Here is a 19,268-nt window from a genome sequence, read left to right as displayed (position 1 = left end):
CGACCAAGTCGTCATAAGAGTACCGACCCACCCCTGACCGTCCTTCTATTTAACGGGATTGCCATCAGCTGTGTCGACACGTGGGCTGCGCACCCCATTCCAGACCGTCCCTCTCTCATTCTTTTCGCCGGTCGCTCTCTCTCTAGGGTTTCGGAAGGGGTCAGTCCGAGCTGTGCTTCGCCTTCGTCCAGGTAAATCAAAAGGAGGCAACTTGATGATCTTTGTTCAATCTTCGTCCTCCGTTCTGCCTCTCTTCGTTCGATCTCCGTGTCTCGGCTTTTCTTGGCATTCTTTGAACAAGATCAAATGGTTCTAAGACAGGGAATCCGGGTTCATTTGGTGGCTTTGTAATCGTAGGTGTGCGGGGGATCGTTCGAGCCTCGATAAGGTGTGACTCAGTAACTTCGTCGGTCTTCGAGTTCATTTCATCTTTGGTTCGTTCAAAGTCGATTGCTTCGTTCTGTATGCCTACTCAGTTACTGATTATTTTCCCCCCTTCTTTTCTTTTTCTTTTTGAATGAAAGACTAGACTTCTAAACACTGATTTGCTTGACTTTGTGATCAGTTGGTGATCCACTTTTTGGAACCTCGGTTTCAACATCATGATTTACAAAGTTGATATGCACATCTAGCGATCTTAGAGGGAAGATTCATGACTATGTAGTATTGTCTAATTTCCTAGAAATAGATGTGAGTTATCTCCTAAGCAATGAATGGCCTTTTCTTAATTTCAGAAGGTCTTCAGTTATTTCTAGTACTTGTTGAGAGAATTTGTTGGATTATTGGAGAGGGTTGGGCTTTTGATGCAATGTTTTGGTAGGGAATGTTCCTTTTGGATGTAGTATCTGCTCGGCTTGATTGATATGGCTCTGAACTTGCCTTGTGTTCTTCCATTGAAGATGTATTCAGATACCTAATCTAGGGAATTGGCTTGGAGTTAGATGAAGTTGATGGAGGTATGCTGTAAAGCAGCTACAACATCCAAGATTTGGTGTAGCAAACTTATGAATTGAGTGGAGTCTCTAAATTATACTAGTTTTTACTGCCTTTGTTATTTTGTCAAGAATGGTTAATGCATGGACTTCGATTTGTTTTTGGATTGGATTTACTGAATGAGCAGAAATGCATACAAGGATAGTAGGAATTCTCATCCTTTGTTTGACAAGTGCATGACTTGTTCTTAAGCGACTGCTTATATGCACCGAGTAGGTGTTTCGATAAATAATGACATGTTTCGATAAATAATGACACTCGAATGTTATATAAAAGGTAAAAGTTAGAAAGAATGGAAGATTGAAATGCAATATTTGGTGGTTGTTGCATGGCGCAAATGGATGTAGTCGTTCCTTATGATTAATCAAAGACAATTTGGGTCTTCTTGTTTGTTCACATTATTCAAGCTGTTGCTGGACAGTCCTCTTGAGATAGATATCTTGCGATCTTGTAAGATGAGGTCTAGTTTTGGCGGTAGTTGCATGCTATTTCTAATTCTTTTTTGGATATTTGGTCTGATACATTTGCCGGTATCTGTGCTTTCGAGGATCAATGTGATTGACCTAGATTTTTTTAGTTATTGATCACCATGAAGTTATATTTCTGTGGAATGGCTGGAATTTAGTTCTTCATGGATGTGACTAAAGTTACGTCGAACATGATAATACTATCAGATCTGTCTTTTATTGGCTACTTATGGTTGCTATAACTAATGGAACTTTTTTTTTTGGGCGGTGGGGGGGTAATCTCTGGAAAAGCAAGTTGCATTTGGCAGCAAAATCAGCATGAAACTTTTGATAGAACATGCATGAAATAATGCATATTCAGGCGACCTTTACCGGTGTGGTTTTGTTTGTACAACATAGATGTGGAGGATAATAAGAAAGGTCGATCTAGGATTCAATGGAGGGTAAGGATCTATAGGCTGCTCATATCACTAAAATTTGCATAAAGAGCATTAGAGCTTTATTTTTATAGTATATTCTGACTTGTGCAGGATCCTACATTGTTAGGAAAATAACAGAATTAATTCGATAAGTACTATCTCTATGATAGTACTTGTTGTTGTCGCTGGGAATCATTACATAGTAAACAAGTTGATCAAAAGCCCTTTGTTCCCTAAATAATATCTATCTGTGAATCCTGCAGTTATGTTCAGCTCAATACTGAAGTAATCACAACTGTGAAAAGCACACTGGTCATGGAACAGTCGACACAGCCTGAGATTGGAATTGTTTCTGGTGCTGCCCAAATAGCATATGCTGCTCCTACCTACCAGCCAACCGCGGTAATTGGCGGAGCTCCAGCAGTGGCAGGAGTCATACCTCCCCCAACGCAACTGACCTCAGCATATTCTATTAACCCAGCCAGCATTGTCAGCCAGCATCAGCTTGCTTACCAGCAGGTCCAACAGCTGCACCACCAGCAACTGCAACAACTCCAAGCCTTCTGGGCCAACCAGATGCTGGAGATAGAACAAGTCACAGACTTCAAGAATCACAGCCTACCGCTCGCCCGGATAAAAAAGATCATGAAGGCTGATGAGGATGTCCGTATGATCTCAGCCGAGGCCCCTGTGGTCTTTGCCAAGGCGTGTGAACTGTTTATACTGGAACTGACACTCAGATCGTGGATCCATACTGAAGAGAATAAGAGGAGAACTCTGCAGAAGAATGACATAGGTGGCGCTATAACCAGAACCGACATATTTGACTTCTTGGTGGATATAGTTCCCAGGGATGAGTTAAAGGATGAGGGCCTGGGGATTACAAGAGCTGCTGTGGGTGCTCCCGGTGACGCGATTCCGTATTACTATGTGCCAGCGGCGCAAGTGCCAGGCCCTGGAATGGTGATGGGAAAGCCAGGAGATCAAGCGGCTGCGGGGACTGTGTATGCTGTCGAGCAGCCTCATTCGGTGGCTTACTTGTGGCAGCCACCTCATGCACAGCAACATGAGCAGGTGCCAGATGGTGAGTAAGTTAATGTATGTTCTGAGATCTCTGGGAACTCAAGAGAGTCAGGTACTGCAGTGGTGGATAGCAGGGCAGAGCTTTGGGAACTTCCTATTTGTTTTCAGCTGCTAATGTGATTGTTAACAGGGAAAATGGATTTCTGCCCTACCTGACTATAGGATCTTTTTTTGCATTTTGGGGAATTTAGTGCTGGAAGAAGACGATTTTAAGTTGCTTGTGGTTTTTTTTTATCGATTAATTTGGTCGTTTTCTTCCGTTGCTAGCGTTTAATACCTAATAATTTGGTGGTTTTCTTGTACATAAAATAACAAGAATTGATCAGCACGCGTTCATATTGTAGTAATGATCTCGTAAAAGATTAACATCCATATAGAGCAACATTAGATCTGTTGATATTTCAAGGTACATAGGTTTTAAGCTTCTTTTTTAATCATTCTTTGAACTCTATATATGTTTGACGTCAAGATCACGGATATCAACTCTATTTCTTCTATCAATGGTGTATCTATTAGGACATTTAAGAATCTATAGAAGAGGAAGATATGACCATTCATAGCACGATCTTCTTAATGAGTTTAAACAAACACTACACAAGAAATCCACTTGAGATGGTGATGAAGCTGAACCAAAAAGTGAACGCAATCATTAACAAAAAAAAAAAAAAAAGTGTTTTACAAAGCTTAAAGGTAAAATGATAGAAGAGTTGATGAGCGATTATTCAAGAAGTCAAATGCTGCAGGGATTTGGATGGATGGGTGAAGTAACCGAAAGCCTAGGTTTTCTTCAATGCTTGGCATCTTCTTCCTCACAGAACTTTGAGTATCGATTAGAATCCATCAATGAGTTCAACTCGCCTGTGTCACTCATTTTAACCTTTATAATCCAGCCGTTCTCATATGGACTCCCATTAACCTTAAGTTAAACAGACAAATAGTGTTACATCTCAACATTTCCGTCAAAAACCCTTTAGAAAAGAAAAATCTTAGTCTAGTGAAGTACATGCCATCAATTAATTAGGATGCATATTAACAAAGAACAAGTACTATGAAAAACTATATCTTCTTCGGCCACTCAAATTTTACTTCAGGCAAGGTTTTTCTAAATAAGTGTCATATTGTTAGACAACTATAAGAGTCCTACCGGCAAAACTACCTGCTACCTTGGATCCAGTATAGCCACATCAACAGAATCCACTAAAGTAAGCACGAGACCTGCATATAGAAAGGTCACATGCTCGTTGGCTTCTATAGGTAACAGATCCATCATCAGTAAACAATCTTTGTGGTATTGCATCTGCCAGACAAATGTATACCTAATAGAACTTATCGTCTCTCTGGCTGCTTGCAGACCCTTTAGCTAACAGAGATATGACCCACAGTCGGTGAGCATGTCCAACTTTCAATAAGATTATGAAATTCTCTCTACTTCATTTTGGAGAAAATGTTTTGTGGATCCAAACCAACCTTTGGACATAAAAGATCTCAAAGGTAGCTTTGACCAGCTATCACAAGCTGGCATTGTAGCTGATGCTCGTATTGGTAATAGTATAGCATCAAGACAGATGGTAGGAAATCATTTGGTCTAGTCCCAGTGAGTTATCTGGGCATAGAAACTGAATTGACATGCAAAATAAACTAGTGGGGACTACAGAGAGTGTGACAAAAAATTGCTCTAGTAGCAGTTATCAAGGTGAACATGGTGGCTACAGACCCCTGACAAAGCAGTTGGCATACAGAGAAACTAAAGACTGCTATGGAGGCGACCGGTCGCATGACACCCATGTTTGGTTCCAAATAAGTAGATATCTCAGTTTCATTGAAAACCAACAAATATAATGATCTTCATTTTCTTACACATAAAAATGAACCTACTATAAAAATTGTTCCCTACATTTTAGTAGGTTTTAAATTTTAATGATTACCATCACATGTGAATTAGTTATTCATCAAGATGAATGTTTCTTCGAGGTCTCACATCTTATGCTGAAATTTCAGAGAGCTAGCACCTAAGATGCTTCCAAACTTTTCAATCCATTTTGCAGTATCTCCATCATAGAAGTCAGTCATCTTGTCTCCCCAGTTGGGTACAATCCTGCATTTACAAGCTTCGGAAAAGCCTTAGGCTTTTGTTTTAGTATCACAAGAACTGCTTCTAACTTCACCTTAACATCCTTTTGCCTTTTGGTTTAATGACTATTTATTTGTGCACCCCTTATACCTTGTAATAAATATCATTATGAAAAGTTGGTCTAAGAATTTTGTCACAGTGCTGCAACAAACAAACCAATACATCATCCGGATTTCCAGCTTAGATCACCCAGTATTCTATTTTTTTCTGTATGAATCTCATATCAATTCGATGAAGCACACCATAAGATGCGAACTTCTGCAAGCATCCTGCATAGCTTGATCAACAATATACGAGGTCCTTTTGTTCAGTCCATTTACTTAACAAGACCAACCTACGCTACTCTCATCAACTGATTCAAATATCTGTGAAATATATCTTTACTTGCATAAAATTACCTAGACACAATTTTGAAAGACAGAGAGGGGGAAGAAGAAGGGGGTGATGATGATGGGGAAGGGACTGAGACTCCATTTGGACCTACCACATATATTAAACAGGAAATTATTTGTTCAAAATGGTGAATGCAATCTAAATTTGGCCTAATCCAAATGGAAAGTCTATAATCCAAAAGGTCAAAGAGTTTGGTGAGTTGGTTACCTGATATTAAGGAAAAGGGGAAGGCACCATCTGGTATTTTTTTCACCTACACATTTCTCAGACAATTTTCATCATGAAATTATGCCATTTTATTCTGTTTTGCAGCAGATCTCAGCACCACCTTCATGAAAACTTGTATAGATTGTAGGATCATAAGTCATCTGCCTTGTTTGTTTCCAAAACCTATGTTGACCAATTGCTTCCACAATAGACAATGACCCGGTAATTTAATGCAAGTCAACATAGATATCCGACGAACCTAAGCTCTTTTATAAAAGACAGCATTGAACGACTTTCAACTAGACATCTGCACTCTTGGCATTTTCAGGCTTTCACATAATCCTAAATGTTCACTAGTTGAATAGTGGTGATTCCTTGGATGCATATCCTCCAATCATACTAATAAGTAAGCTAAAACAAAAGAAAACAGCCTTGAAAAAAAAAAATAAAAGCTCAACTAAAGCTTATGTACATAATTTAGAGAAATAATGAAAATAATGTGGAAATTAGGAGAAAACGTTCTTTTGGCAAAGTAAGTGACTGGCAAAAGAACGAGTTGTCCAAAACTCACCAATCCAGGAGAACCAACTAACTCCCTGTTGACTTCAACCACTTCTCCAGATACAGGAGAATTGACATCACTCGTTGCCTTGACACTCTCAACTGCACCAAAGTTCTTTCCCTGTGCCACAGTCGCACCAACTTCTGGCAACTCGACATACACAACATCACCTAAGTGATCCTGGAAATAAATAACAAATAGAACTTGTAGAAAGAATAATCATTAAAAATCCTATACAAATATGAGATGAATGCAAACTAACAAGCTCTACAGAAGGTAGAAAAATTATCTGATGAGATGAACAAGAGATTGTTAGCTTGTTGTACTCCTAATTGAATTCACAATCTAGATAATTAGGTATTAATATCTTAGACACAAGTTGCCACATTGTTGCGATAATTAATAATCAGATGATGCCGGTGGAACTAATCCAGAAAAGGAAAATAAATAAATTACCTGAGCATGGTCAGTTATACCTATCGTTGCAGAAGAGCCATCAACTTTAACCCACTCATGTGTGTCAGCATATTTCAGATCCTTAATAACTGTAATGAAAAATGATTAAATTTATAATCAGTTTTCTATACCCCGAAGGAGGTATTCATGAGATTTGTCACTACTTGCTGATACAACTGGAAGTCCACAACACCTTCGCATAAAAGATCTGATATTATCCGAGTAAAATCTAGTTTCCAAGCCCCTGAACTAATGAAGTTATGCTACATGGATCTCACCGGTATTTACAACAAATGCATGTTAATTTATATTTTGTGGTATAAGAAAATGAAGAAATGTGTTTCCAAGTAAGCGATCTGCTGATCTCTGCATTAGTCCACCAGGCTAAAGCATCTGATGAAGAACATTCCAACTATTATTCAGGAGTAGCAACTCCGATCTCACAATAGACCAACTGCCATACTTCATATATCAACCATCACCCTCAATCCACCAAAAAAAAAAAACAGAAAATAACAAAAACCGATCTAAAGACGCATATCATTGCTATTACCAAAACCCTAATATCACCAAAAGATTTCAAATCTTTCACATATATTAGCTGATCCAACCATCGACAATATCAAACAGAACACAAAACCCAACCCATCAATAATACCCCGATCTTCCGCTTGGAGACGACAGATCTCAAAACCTCCCATATTCACCATCCATCAAAGCGGATCTGCCTACCAAAACACCAGGAAAACAAAGATCTCCCCCACTCACCATGCACAGATAAATCTCCGCACAAATGAACCAAGAAAACATTAGCGAAGAGATCGAATCGTCTCCGTAGATCAGAGATTCACCTGTCGAGAAGCCTCTGTGAAAGGCAGAGATCCTCAGGTAGGAGGCCGCTCTCGAAGCCCACAACAACCTGGACGCCATGACCAAAATCTACCACACCTCTCTTTCTCTCTCCGTCTCCCCTCCTCCCCCAGTGCACTTCGTGGGCTCATATAGTAACATCGAACCGGCGTTCCGGTCCTTCACCTCATGGACCAAATCAGAATTAACTGTAGTTAATAATGTGTATATACATAAGATAAATCGCATTTCCCACCTACTTTGAGTTTGGTTGATTTTGATCTAACCGAACCCGCTCATGCTTCGGAAACAGGTGATTTGGCCATGGTGACGGGGTTTTGCTTGGTCCAGCAATCTCACCAACTCCCGGGTGGGTGTGTGGTGGTGCCCGCACCTGAACTGCACAAGGTGACGAGTCGTTGTCCGATGTGAGTTCATCCGTTGATTGAGACCCTCTCTGGTGTCTTGGTCGATTTTGACGCGTTCGACCGGTCCGGCTCATGAAATACTGATTCATTTTGTCAATTAAGAGATCGAGATTGGACCGGGCCATCTTTTTCATAGTGGTGTTGGAAAATAATTCACAGCAACAATATACCGAGAGTGATTAGGGCGGAAGAACATATAACCCGAGAAAAATCTTTGTGCTACTGCCACCTGTATACAAAACATCAGAAGTGAGCTTGACTAACCTATATGTTGATCTCAGTTTATGCACGTAACGACGCCTTGGTTTCAGGGGCATTTCGTCGAACGCCGTCAGTGCAGTGCAGGTGCCCTTCGGGTCATGTCAGTACATCGTCAAGCGCACCCCTCCTGGGCGACGTGTATGAGACATTGATCTCGGTGTATGCACGTCAGGATGCCTTGGTTTCAGGGGCATTTCGTCGAACACCGTCAGTCTATCGTCAAGTGCGCCACTCCTCCGCAACGTGACTGAGACATGTTGTATATGACCTCCACAGAGGATAGAATAAGCAGAAAATGAACATAAACAATAATTAGACGATGTGATTATTGATGCAAGAGAGAGAGATTCAATTAAAAACGATAAACAATATATTCGAATATTTTTTATTTAAGCAATATAAATATTTTCTCTTAAAAGGAATAAAACAGAATAAGAACGAAAGAATCCGAATACGTTGCGAATTGGACGGTTCAGATCGGAGACATGATGGCCGCAGAGGATCCCAACCTCACGATCGACCCCTCCCGAATCACCCACCCTCTCGCGATGGCATGTTAGTAATTAATTACACTTGGTGGAGATAACCATACCGGTGGTGGGACGAGGGTGTCGAAACGAACGAGCGCGGGGCCCGTTGGGTCCATCTCGCAGCTTCTATTTTCGTACGTAAAACGATTCCCTCGCTTTGCCTCCCTTTCTCCTTCCCGTCTCTACTTTTCAGCCTAAACGGCGAATTAAGGAGAGACGAGCCGATCGAAGTTACCGATAGATCGTTACGAAGGGCGATCGGATTTCGATCATTCGATCTCAAGGCAAGCAATAATAAACTTCTCTATATACTTTGATCCGTTTCTTCGGTTCTTCTTTTTGTTGCTTTTGATGCCCATTTAAGTCGGATATATGTTTCACAATTCGTGTATTAATCTTTCGATTGATCCGGGGTTTTTTCTCGTTTGCATTTGCACCTCGTATTTCGTTCCATCGTGGATTGAATGTCGGGTCTGTTTGGTTCTTCGTCTCTCAAAGCTATCTTTGACGGAAATGTTCTTCAGATACCTTTAATCAGCTCGATATTTGGAGTGATTTGAGGAGTTCAGTTATCAAAAGTATCAAATCGGTACAGTTTGAGGAGAACGAAACGAAGTAAGTTGATGTGAAGATTCCTTGATCGATCGTGTAATTCCTTTGTGATTTCTTTGCCGCTTTTGTAATCTTGTTTTTTTCGAAATGTTCAATTATCTGTTTGATAGGAAGTACTTGCTTCGTCGCCTTGTCGCTCGTTAGTCTTTAATTTTGCTGTGCAGGAAGCTGTGGTGATGTCTGCAATCCGTTGGTCCTAATTATTCTAAATGGTGCGCGTTTCTCAATATACACGGACACCATTAGATGTTACAATTTAATCACATCCAATAGATAGGGTGTTTACACACAAAAAAAAGATGGCAATGGAAAAAACCAGGAAAGGCATGACAGAACGTTTTCTCATGTTCAGTGTTACAGCTTTTTCTCTTTTAGGATGAGTTCAATTGCAAACGTAATATAGTGTAGCCAAAAATTTTCAATGCTCTTACCGCTTTTGCATATGATATTGTGTAGTCAAAGAGAATTAATGAGTAATTCTTTTGTGCAATAGCAGGTGCAGGAAGAGTCCATCGTCTGGAATCATAATGGCAGAAGGCTCAGAAGCAAGTTCCACAGATGTTAAAGTGGAACAGTCTGAAAAGGTTCATCCTAATCATTTCCTTGCTTTATTTTTCTTTGATAGTCATTATAGGGAAACGCAAAAGTTTTTATGTGTCTACAACAATACGTATTCAATTGGCATTAACTATTTCAATAACCATTATAGATGAGCTATATATGTTATTAGATGATCATGTGTGATGATCGATAGAAATTTTCATCGTTTAGCTTGCTTTATTAAATAATAGCACGTCAAATTGTAATCATTTAGCTCGCTTGATTTTAATCAAATTCAAGTTTTAATTAAGGTTCTCCTAAGCCTTTGGAACATGTTTGAAGTAATTTAAAAGGCGATTCACCAATCAAATATGATACTTTAAGAATCGACTAAGTTTTTATAATGTATGACTCCGAACTCTGAAAACTATGAGAAAAATCATGAATTTTATTGAACGAAATATAACATTTGCATGTTATATGGATGATTTCTGGTTCCAAGGATTTGATTTAGCATAAACAAGTTATAATGTCTCAATTATTTGGCACTAGCTGCATATATCTTTTACTGTCATTGAGCCTTAGTTAAATTAAGAATATTTAATTTTTTTATCTATAATATCTGACAAGATTTCATTAAATCTCTATCTAATTCTACTCATATCATTAGTACTAGCTGTCTCACCTCTTATCACTACAATAACAACACACCTTTCATCATCATTTTATTTTTTGTTGAGACTACATCTAATTACTTATGAATGAAAATATTTTTGAACCTCAATATTCTCATTTGAGTATATGATTTTTTTTTCTCCATAAACCATCACTCGCCTAACAGCTATTTTATAAAAAATTCTTTGAATCTAAAAGGCACTGATTCCAAGAGTTTGAGAAATCATTTTAAATATAATTTTGAAGCCCATTTTGTTGCAGTTGATTTTATGCTTTTTAAGACATGGTCAGTCTAACTATTCAGTGTCCAAAATCTTAATGTTTCAATTTAGCAATTTATATTCTTGTTAAGCAGCATAAACACATGTCGCCATAGACAGCAAACCTGAACTTGACCATTGCTCAATTAATCATGTTAACTTTGTTTATTACTTCCAAAAATGTTTAATTCACAGGTATATGGTGGTGAAAAAGAATATCCGATTGATGCTGATCTAGAGCTAGTCAAAAAAGAAGGATGCAATGAAGATGACGAAGCTGCATTTGATGAGGAATTCATTACAGAGAAGGAATTGATAGATGTGAAAGAAAGCTCACGCATGCTCAAACCAGTAGTTGAATTGACAGAAAACTCAGGTTCTAATTATCTTGGAACAGCAAATTCAGTGCCAAATATGAATTTGCTAATGGAAGCGAAGATCAAAGAACTTGAGCTCCAATTTGAAGCTGTCAATGGGAAGCTGAAACTTTCAGAATCTGAAAAGGCATCGATGAAGTTTGAGGTCGATAGAGCAAATGAAGAGTTAGAGAAAATGAGCAGACATTGTGAAGAACTCAAACTTGAACAGAAAATAGTGAAAGATCATATTTTAGAAATTCTACAAAAGCATAGTTTGCATCTTGAGACACTCCAAGAAGCATCGACAGATAAGGACATGAAACATAAGGGGCTTCTTGATATGAAGGAAGCATTCACTAGCTTGTCTGCCGAGTTGAAGATGTCAAAGGAAAAGATAAAAGAGCTTGAAGCAGAGTTGGTGTCATCAGCTGGCAAAGTGCATTCACTTGAAGATCTCAATAAAAGTAGTAGTTCGCAGGCTGAGTTGCAGACAAAAAGAGCTTTACAGTTTGAGAACATGTTGGAACTAGCACAAATGAAAGCAAATGAGATGGAAGATCAGTTGCGCAAGTTACAAAATGAGCTAAATGGAGTCTATATTAAGATTGCAGACAACACCAAAATTGAAGCAGCACTAGAGACTGCATCATTGGAGCTTTCAGGGTCCCAAGAAAAGCTAAAGATTTCAAAATCACAGGTGGCAGAATTGGAGCATACGGTTGTCTCCATGGATTCTGTCATCATTGAACTGACTCAAGAATTAAAACACCATAAGGCTTCTGAAGAAAAGATCAAAACCGAGGTTTATGCATTGGAAAATCTGCTTTCTGCCTCTAAAGAAGATCTCAAAGCAAAGCTTCTATGCTTGGAGGAAGTTCAACGGAAGCTTCAAGAGCAGATCAACGAAAGGGATATAATTGAAGCTAGTTTAAGAAACCAAGCAATCCAGACTACAGATCTGGAAAATAACTTGTCTAATTCGATCAAAGAGAAGGAAACTCTTCGAAGTACTGTATCAGACCTTAACACAAAATTGTCGATGAATGAGAAATCATGCATTCAATTGGAGGCAAAGTTACAGTTGGCTGACCAGAACTTCAGCAAGACAGAGTCACTTCTCTCAGAAGCATTATCATATAAAGAGGAGCTTGAACAAAAGTTGAAATCAATTGAACAGCTCCATCATGAATCAAGAATAGCCTTGGAATCCGCTACCAATAGAAACCTTGAGCTTGAAAGTTCAGTTGAGGCACTAAATCTAGGCGAAGAGAGCATAAGAGCACAGCTCAAGGAGAGTGAGATGAGACTGGCGTCAACAGGGACGAGGAACATGGAGCTAGAAGAAGAACTAAAGCTTGCAAATGTAGAACGCCTTGATGCAGAAAGGGAAAAAAAAGAATTGAAAGATAAAGTTGCGGAGATTAGTGATTCATTAAGAGATGTGGACAATGAAAGTTCACTACTGAAATGCCGGTTTCAAGGTTATGAAAATAGGGTTGGTCAACTGGAATCTTCTTTGAGCAAATCCTTCTCAAGGAACTCAGAGCTTGAAAAACAGTTAAACGACCTTGTTTCAAAGTGTGCCGAACATGAGGAATGGGCTAATGCAACACATCAACGGAGTCTTGAGCTGGAAGACCTGATTCATGCATCACATTCCGAAGCTGAGGCGCGTGCTGTAAAAAGAGTGGGTGAATTGGAGCAGTTGTTGGAAGCTTCGAATGTGCAAACGGAGCACTTGGAACAATTACTGAGTTATGCAGAGGTAAAACATAGAGATGCTGAAGCTGAATCGACGCAAAGAAACGGCAAGATCTCTGAACTTACAGTGGAACTCGAAGCATGTCAGACAAAAGTTGCAAGCCATGATGTTTTGCTGCAGGCTTCAAAAGAGGAGGAGTTGACGGAAATTATAAATGTAGATGATAAAGAAAAAGGAAAACATGAAGACTTATCTGTTATTCAGGAAAAGGATCTTTTAGAATCCAAAAATATGGTTCAGTCTTTGCAAAGTGAGGTTAAATCATTGAAGGTCAGAGTGGAACATGTTGAGGATAACCTGGAGACTTCAAGTGTTCAAGAGAAAGAGCTACATGAGAAGCTTCAAAATGCTGGAGAGCAGTGGAAGCAGCACGTGAAGGGAGTTGAGGAAGTCAATGCAAGAATTCCGGATTTGAAAGTGTTACACGAGTCTTCAGTCAAGGAGTCGGAGCTGGAACTCCAAGAAACAGAAGAGAACTTTAAGCAGAAGCTATATGAAGCTAAGGAACTGCAAGGAAAATCGAAGTCTGTCGAAGAGCATTCAGCACGTTTTAAAGCTCTAGCTGTTGAAGCTACTGAAAAACTCGCCTCGCTGAAGGCAGAAATGGAAAGAAATGCCGTGAAGTTGGTCACTCTTGAAAACAATGTTGAGGAACCTGAGCAGAAGGCCCCAGATGCATATCTGAAGTCTGAACAGACATTTTTGGAGAAAGACATGTTGCCCGAGACGAACTCAAAGCTTACGGAGGATTTGGAAACTCCCCGGCTCAAAGTAAATGAGCTTAATGCACTTTTGAGTTCTATCCAAGCAGAGAAGGCAGGAACTTCTGAGCAGCTGGCTTCTCTTGTAGAAACGATCAAAAAATTAACAGGTGAACATTCCAGAATGTTGGAACTCCACTCTACCACTGAATCCCATCTTAAAGAAACTGAACTCCAATTGCTTGTAGTGATTGAGAAACTCAAAGAAAGAGACTCTGAGACTACAGACTTGAAAAAGAAACTGCTTGCAACTGAATCTCAACTAAGAGCTTATGAAGAGCAGGCTAGTGATTCGGCTGTAGTTGCAGCAAGTCAGAAGGGTAAGCTTGAAGAAGCTCTCCTCAAATTACAGAATTTGGGAAGGCTTGTTGAGCAATTGCGAGGCGAATCTGAGCAGTTAAAGACAGAGAATGAATATTTAGACAGAAGAAACTTGAGTTTGGCTAGTGATTTGTCAACCCATGTGACAAAAATTAGCGAGATGCAAATAGCATTGAATGCAGCAACTGCAGAGAGAGATGACACATCCATGCAGCTTCATTCCTCTAGGGAAGAAATGGAAAATCTTATGCGACAAGTTAACTCTGACAGAGAAAGTCTCCAATCTCAGGTTAGTGTGCAAAATTTATGCATTTCTTCAATTGATAGACCAAGCACTGTGATTTAAATATATTAAAAGATAAAAGGAGTCTCGTCCTCCTTTGCGACGTAAGAGATCAGGATTTGAATCACAAAAATATATTTTTTTTAATATTTAAAAGTAAGGCCACACACATTGACCTTCCCCATATCCCGTATTAGCGGGAGCCTCGTGCATTGGATATATCCTAAAAATGAATATATTCTATATATATTTTTTTATAATTAGATATAAAATAAAATAATTTTAGTTGTTATCTAAAAGATAAGTTTCTATCTTAGATAACCTTTTTGAGGAAGGAAAAGACAATGCTCAAGCAAGTGTACCAAAAGATAAAAAAGGAACTTGAATCGATAATAGTCCAACGGAAAGAACAATGGAGTGAACAAAAAGCAGAGGAAGTGTCTTTAAATTTTGATGTGAAAAGTCTTAAAGCAAAGTTAGCTGATAAGCCTCTGATGCAATCACGGATTTGGAACTCAATAATAGCAGTAATTAGCTGAGGAAACCTATACTGATTAAGTATGTAATTTCTTTCCAAAAGTGATGCTGATTTAAATAACCATATATCACTAGTTGTGAAAGGTTTACATGTTACAGTGATTGGAATTGCCTTTTTACAGATTAGAAACATGAGATCAGCATGTGCATTGAGGGAAGCAGCCATAACTGCTAAATTGAAGGAGCACTTAAATATACTCGAAGAAAGGGAAGACTTGGATGGACAACTGAAGCAAATTCAAAGTGAACTTGTTCTAGCACATGAAGCCATAATAGAGCAGGTAAAATCTGTTACTCTACTATCATTACAATGCATATTAGATAAGAAGCCATCTTTGTGAGTTATTAACGCTTTGCAATATTATGTACTTAAATATGTAAACTAGATGATGTTGATAAGTGCATTGTTTGTTGGAACTTATTTGGAAGAAAAACCTAATTATGCATTTGTATCTGACAAGTATTTAACTTGAAGTATGAAGGCATTTTTAAATGATGCTGATTAGGGTCACATAGTTGGTGGAAAGAAATTATAAACTATAATTTCATGTTTCAGCTTGCAAGCAGGAGGACGGTATCAAATAATTGTAAAAACAATCATCATATTTACAATAGCATTTAATAGGGGATAGAATTAATAAAAAGAAAACAGAGGAGGAAGAAGACCAGGAGAATGGATGATAGAAGATAGCTAGAGCAAATCAATATCATGTTCTTTTAAAATTATGAAAATTTTCACACCAGTACTCTTAGTTTTTTGACCTATTCTTCAAATTCTTCTAGTTTTCTTACCGTTCTCATTCTCTCACTACAACCTTAGAAATGAGCAATTACATATGGTTATCAATATTCATGGTTCAAGTGTTGATGTACCTATACAAACATTTTTAAGAATTTAAATGGATCTCTGTCTGCAAACCTTTACAAGGTCAGGGACAAGCCTTTTTCTTTTTGTAACTGCTGCTTAGATTGTACGCTCTCTCTTTGTTACTTCCCAATTTTACGTCATGAGTCTTTGCCAGTATTAGTGAAGTTGCATGTTAGATAATTTATCATCCGTATTTCAATTGAATCACACAAACACTTAGCTTATGGTATTGTTATTGTTTGTACATAAAAAGTCAACCTTCAGCTCGGACCTAAATAACCTACAGTGATATTTGAAACCAACTGTAGAGGTGGGACCTAGCATTATCTTTAAGTGGATTGATTTTTTTCTGAAAAGGCAAAAGTTTTAGAGATTAGATGGAAATAGTTTTCTTTCAACATCATTTGTGCAAATCTCTAAAGAAGGGGCATAGGGAAGGAACTTCTATAGTAAAGACATAAGGTGGAAATGAAAATTTCTGGTTTCAAATATTTAATGCTAAGACAAAAACATTAGTTTCGACTTCATTACGCATCACGTTTCCGTTTGTGTTTTGATATTAATGTCTTCTTTCTGAGTCTATCATCTTCTTTATTTCCATATAGTTGTCAGCGAGCATTTCAATTAATTAGACGGTTAATTTAACAGAGAGAATTGGACCACAGAAGAGAGCTGGAAAGGGAAGCTTCAATGAAGCAATCATTCACTGAGTTGGAGGATAAGCATCACTATGTTACACTTCTAGAGAAACATATTGAAGACCTCGAAAGGAAATTGGAAGACGCTGAAACCCAACATAATAAGGTTAGTTTTATACCTTTCAATGAAGTTGAATTGCCATCTAATCCATGAAAAATACAGTTTAGATAGATTCATGAAGTTAGTTATATTTATATTTATACATGTTTTTCTTTATGTCCCCTACAATTATATCGTGGCCTTCTTTTCGTGCATACTGTATTGTGAAGTGTAGGAGTGGCTCTATCTGGAACCTCTTCCAGAACGTCTGGTCGAGGTTGCTCGAGACAGGAAATCTGCTGTTCTCATCATTATTCTGAGTCTCATGAGAAATAGGTCCTTTATCATGTCTTTGTAATTCCTAGGGAATATAATTAAAAAATTTGAATGCCCAGTGTAGAAATGAAAAATGACTCCATTTGAAACCCAACATAATGATTTTTCTTGGTCATTTTTTGTGGCCCAAAAAGATTGGCCTTATATAAGAAGTTAGCATCCCTACCTTCATCACATGAAATAAGAAATTTGCCATACTAAACCATAATTCCTTGTTCTTTTTGTTTCATAAATCTCACCAGTTATCAATATTTCTAGCTCCTACCAAGTTGCCCTCATATTAATCTCGTGCTTTGACTACTATTATGTATTGGGGAATCGAATTGCCTATTGACAATATTGAACAGCTTATGTAATTGCTTTTTATCCATGTATAAAGACCACGTTTCTTAACCTTCTGGATGTGATGACTGTCAGCTTATGGTGTCGATACAGTCTTCATATTACATCTTAAACATGGTTTTGTTTAGAGATGCAGAGCTTATTTAATGAATGCCACTTCACCTCCCTGTCAATGCTCTGACAACAATATATGATGCAGCAATTTTTGTCTGTAGTAGCATGGACACCTTCAAAATATTTGCTAGGAATAAAGCCAAAAGCGTATGGTACTGTATCCTTTGGTTAACGATTAGGTCATTAAATGATCATATTCCACAAGTTGAATTCTGTTTTTGTTATTTGTTGTTTGTCTCTGAACTTCTATGATATGTTATTGAAGTATAATTAATGAGACCAATAATCACAATAGTAAGATTTTATCAGCCTTTTTGCGGTTGTCTTCCATTTCATGCTTTTTTATTTATGATTCGTTTTTGCTTAACATGTCAAATTCAGAATTGCTTGGATCTTGCAGGCGACAGAAGAAAAAAAAAAAATTGTAGAACTCAATGGAGAAATCAGCATATTGAGGCATAAACTAAGTCAAACTAATGAAATGGAAAAGAAGATTTCAGAGCTTGAAAACAAGTTAAAGCTGGCATATACAACAAGTGGAGAAGAGGCAAGTTTAATGAAAATCTCAAAGTTCAATGAAAATCAATGATGGGATCTCAAGGCGAATAATTCTATTGATTGTTGGCAATTCTGATTCTTTTCTTCAGGCTACGGATGAAGTCATAGAATCTGAAACAAAGGATGAAATGGGGGTGAAATCAAGGGATTCTGAACTGGACACCTCAACCCTGTCAAGGAGAAAGAACACGAAAAGGAGAGACTTCTTGCATCAAGCTCCAGGAACAGCTTCACTGACTCAAACGTCACACGTCGCTACAGGGCCTTCAAGAGCCATGTCCTTCAAGATCATCATGGGAGTAGCTATCATGTCTTTGATCATTGGTGTCATTCTCGGCAAGCGATATTAAGATGGTTGATAGACTAGTTGCTTCATCTTTTACACCTGAGAAAAGATTGAACCGCAGTCTATTAAATGAAGGGGTGGAAAGGAACTGTTGGAGTTCTGATACCAAGTCGACTCCTAGACATTCATGTCAGGTTAGTAACTTCTGTTTCTGTCCTCCTCGTGCTAGTATCTCTATTTCTTTTGTACTTATTTTTCTTTCTCAATCAGTATGGGTTAAATTACTTTGAGATAATGCCATAATTTTTATTGTTTGTTTGTTTCAAATTGTAATTTTTTTATTATTCTAACAGTAATTTTTTACCTGCTAGGGTTATGATCGAGTCAACTCGACTTCACTTATCTCATGGGGACTTCAAACTCGGTTTGAGACTTAGCTCGAGTTTCAATTATTATTAAAATTCGATTTATTATATTTTTTTTTTTTTGTAAGCTGGGGTTTGGTTTAGATTATTTAACCAAATGATTCAAAATTAAACACTTATATTCATAAAAATGGTTGAAATCAGAGTTAACCAACATGACTTTGGTTTGAACTATTATTTTCGCTTATGATGAGTTTAAGTCAAATGAGATTATAATACTAATTTAACCTAAAAGTAATCTGATCAAATTGTGGGTCAAATCCAGTATATATAGTTCAACTATTTGAATCCTTAACGAAGATGATTATTTTCCTTTTTGTTTTTTCTTTCTCATCTAATATGCTCTTGACATGTCTCGCGTATCACATCACTGTTAACACCATTCTCTTCTCTTAATTTTCCTAATGGTGGTTCCAAATTCATATGCATGAAGTCATATAGGACGTTGCAATAACGAGGGAAGTTGTCACTACTAGTGCAAACATGCACCGTATATAACGCTTGCACCATAGTATTTGATGTTGGTCACTACATGCAACGTATTGCCCTGGTCATGTTTGAAGGTGACAAAGAAGGCTTGCATTATAGCCTCTGATGTTTGATGAAGTCAGATTGAGACGATCCACTGGTTTCCCACATGTTCAATTGGCTATACTGCCAATTGAATGGTTCGACAACGTGTATGCATTTACTACGTATAAGAAACCGACGG

At 38.0% G+C, this 19,268-nt stretch overlaps 3 protein-coding genes across 8 annotated transcripts; 2 read left to right on the top strand and 1 right to left on the bottom strand.

The window, feature by feature from the left end:
* Window positions 1–60: 60 nt before the first annotated feature.
* Window positions 61–3,113, top strand: LOC135580823 (nuclear transcription factor Y subunit C-4-like). Of its 6 annotated transcripts, none has more exons than XM_065110023.1 (3): window positions 61–191; window positions 322–434; window positions 2,143–3,113. In XM_065110023.1, the coding sequence occupies exon 3, from the start codon at window positions 2,195–2,197 to the stop codon at window positions 2,969–2,971; it is 777 nt and encodes a 258-aa protein (XP_064966095.1). In that variant the 5' UTR covers window positions 61–191; window positions 322–434; window positions 2,143–2,194; the 3' UTR covers window positions 2,972–3,113. The 6 variants fall into 6 exon arrangements, with proteins under 6 accessions (XP_064966095.1, XP_064966092.1, XP_064966094.1 ...); XM_065110020.1 differs by having other exon boundaries at window positions 67–191; window positions 322–388; XM_065110022.1 differs by having other exon boundaries at window positions 72–191; window positions 358–388.
* Window positions 3,114–3,587: 474 nt separating this feature from the next.
* On the bottom strand, window positions 3,588–7,721 carry LOC103986305 (glycine cleavage system H protein 2, mitochondrial). The gene is made up of 4 exons (XM_009404269.3): window positions 7,563–7,721; window positions 6,712–6,800; window positions 6,265–6,435; window positions 3,588–3,878 (listed from the first exon to the last, which is right to left on the bottom strand). The coding sequence occupies exons 1-4, from the start codon at window positions 7,639–7,641 to the stop codon at window positions 3,750–3,752; spliced, it is 468 nt and encodes a 155-aa protein (XP_009402544.1). The 5' UTR covers window positions 7,642–7,721; the 3' UTR covers window positions 3,588–3,749.
* Window positions 7,722–9,375: 1,654 nt separating this feature from the next.
* LOC135580817 (COP1-interactive protein 1-like) lies at window positions 9,376–18,857 on the top strand. Its single transcript, XM_065110019.1, has 8 exons — window positions 9,376–9,603; window positions 9,888–9,975; window positions 11,062–14,358; window positions 15,012–15,170; window positions 16,406–16,561; window positions 17,688–17,834; window positions 17,935–18,325; window positions 18,503–18,857. The coding sequence occupies exons 2-7, from the start codon at window positions 9,919–9,921 to the stop codon at window positions 18,193–18,195; spliced, it is 4,077 nt and encodes a 1,358-aa protein (XP_064966091.1). The 5' UTR covers window positions 9,376–9,603; window positions 9,888–9,918; the 3' UTR covers window positions 18,196–18,325; window positions 18,503–18,857.
* Window positions 18,858–19,268: the final 411 nt, after the last annotated feature.

The sequence above is a fragment of the Musa acuminata genome, chromosome BXJ2-5 (assembly GCF_036884655.1).
Source record: "Musa acuminata AAA Group cultivar baxijiao chromosome BXJ2-5, Cavendish_Baxijiao_AAA, whole genome shotgun sequence".
NCBI classification, from domain to species: Eukaryota; Viridiplantae; Streptophyta; class Magnoliopsida; order Zingiberales; family Musaceae; genus Musa; species Musa acuminata.
Note: the sequence above shows the minus strand (reverse complement) of the source record. Positions and strands in the feature narration are given on the sequence as shown.

Bases quoted from the DNA above. Each gene is read 5' to 3' on its own strand.
- LOC103986305 (XM_009404269.3), bottom strand. From the start codon at position 7,641: ATGGCGTCCAGGTTGTTGTGGGCTTCGAGAGCGGCCTCCTACCTGAGG. The intron at 6,436-6,711 runs GTAATTTATTTA...ATTTATTTCCAG, and splicing joins GTATAACTGACCATGCTCAG to GATCACTTAGGTGATGTTGT. The intron at 3,879-6,264 runs GTGAGTTTTGGA...GTTTAACTTAAG, and splicing joins TAGTTGGTTCTCCTGGATTG to GTTAATGGGAGTCCATATGA.
- LOC135580823 (XM_065110023.1), top strand. From the start codon at position 2,195: ATGGAACAGTCGACACAGCCTGAGATTGGAATTGTTTCTGGTGCTGCC.
- LOC135580817 (XM_065110019.1), top strand. From the start codon at position 9,919: ATGGCAGAAGGCTCAGAAGCAAGTTCCACAGATGTTAAAGTGGAACAG. The intron at 14,359-15,011 runs GTTAGTGTGCAA...GCCTTTTTACAG, and splicing joins GAGAAAGTCTCCAATCTCAG to ATTAGAAACATGAGATCAGC. The intron at 15,171-16,405 runs GTAAAATCTGTT...TTAATTTAACAG, and splicing joins ATGAAGCCATAATAGAGCAG to AGAGAATTGGACCACAGAAG.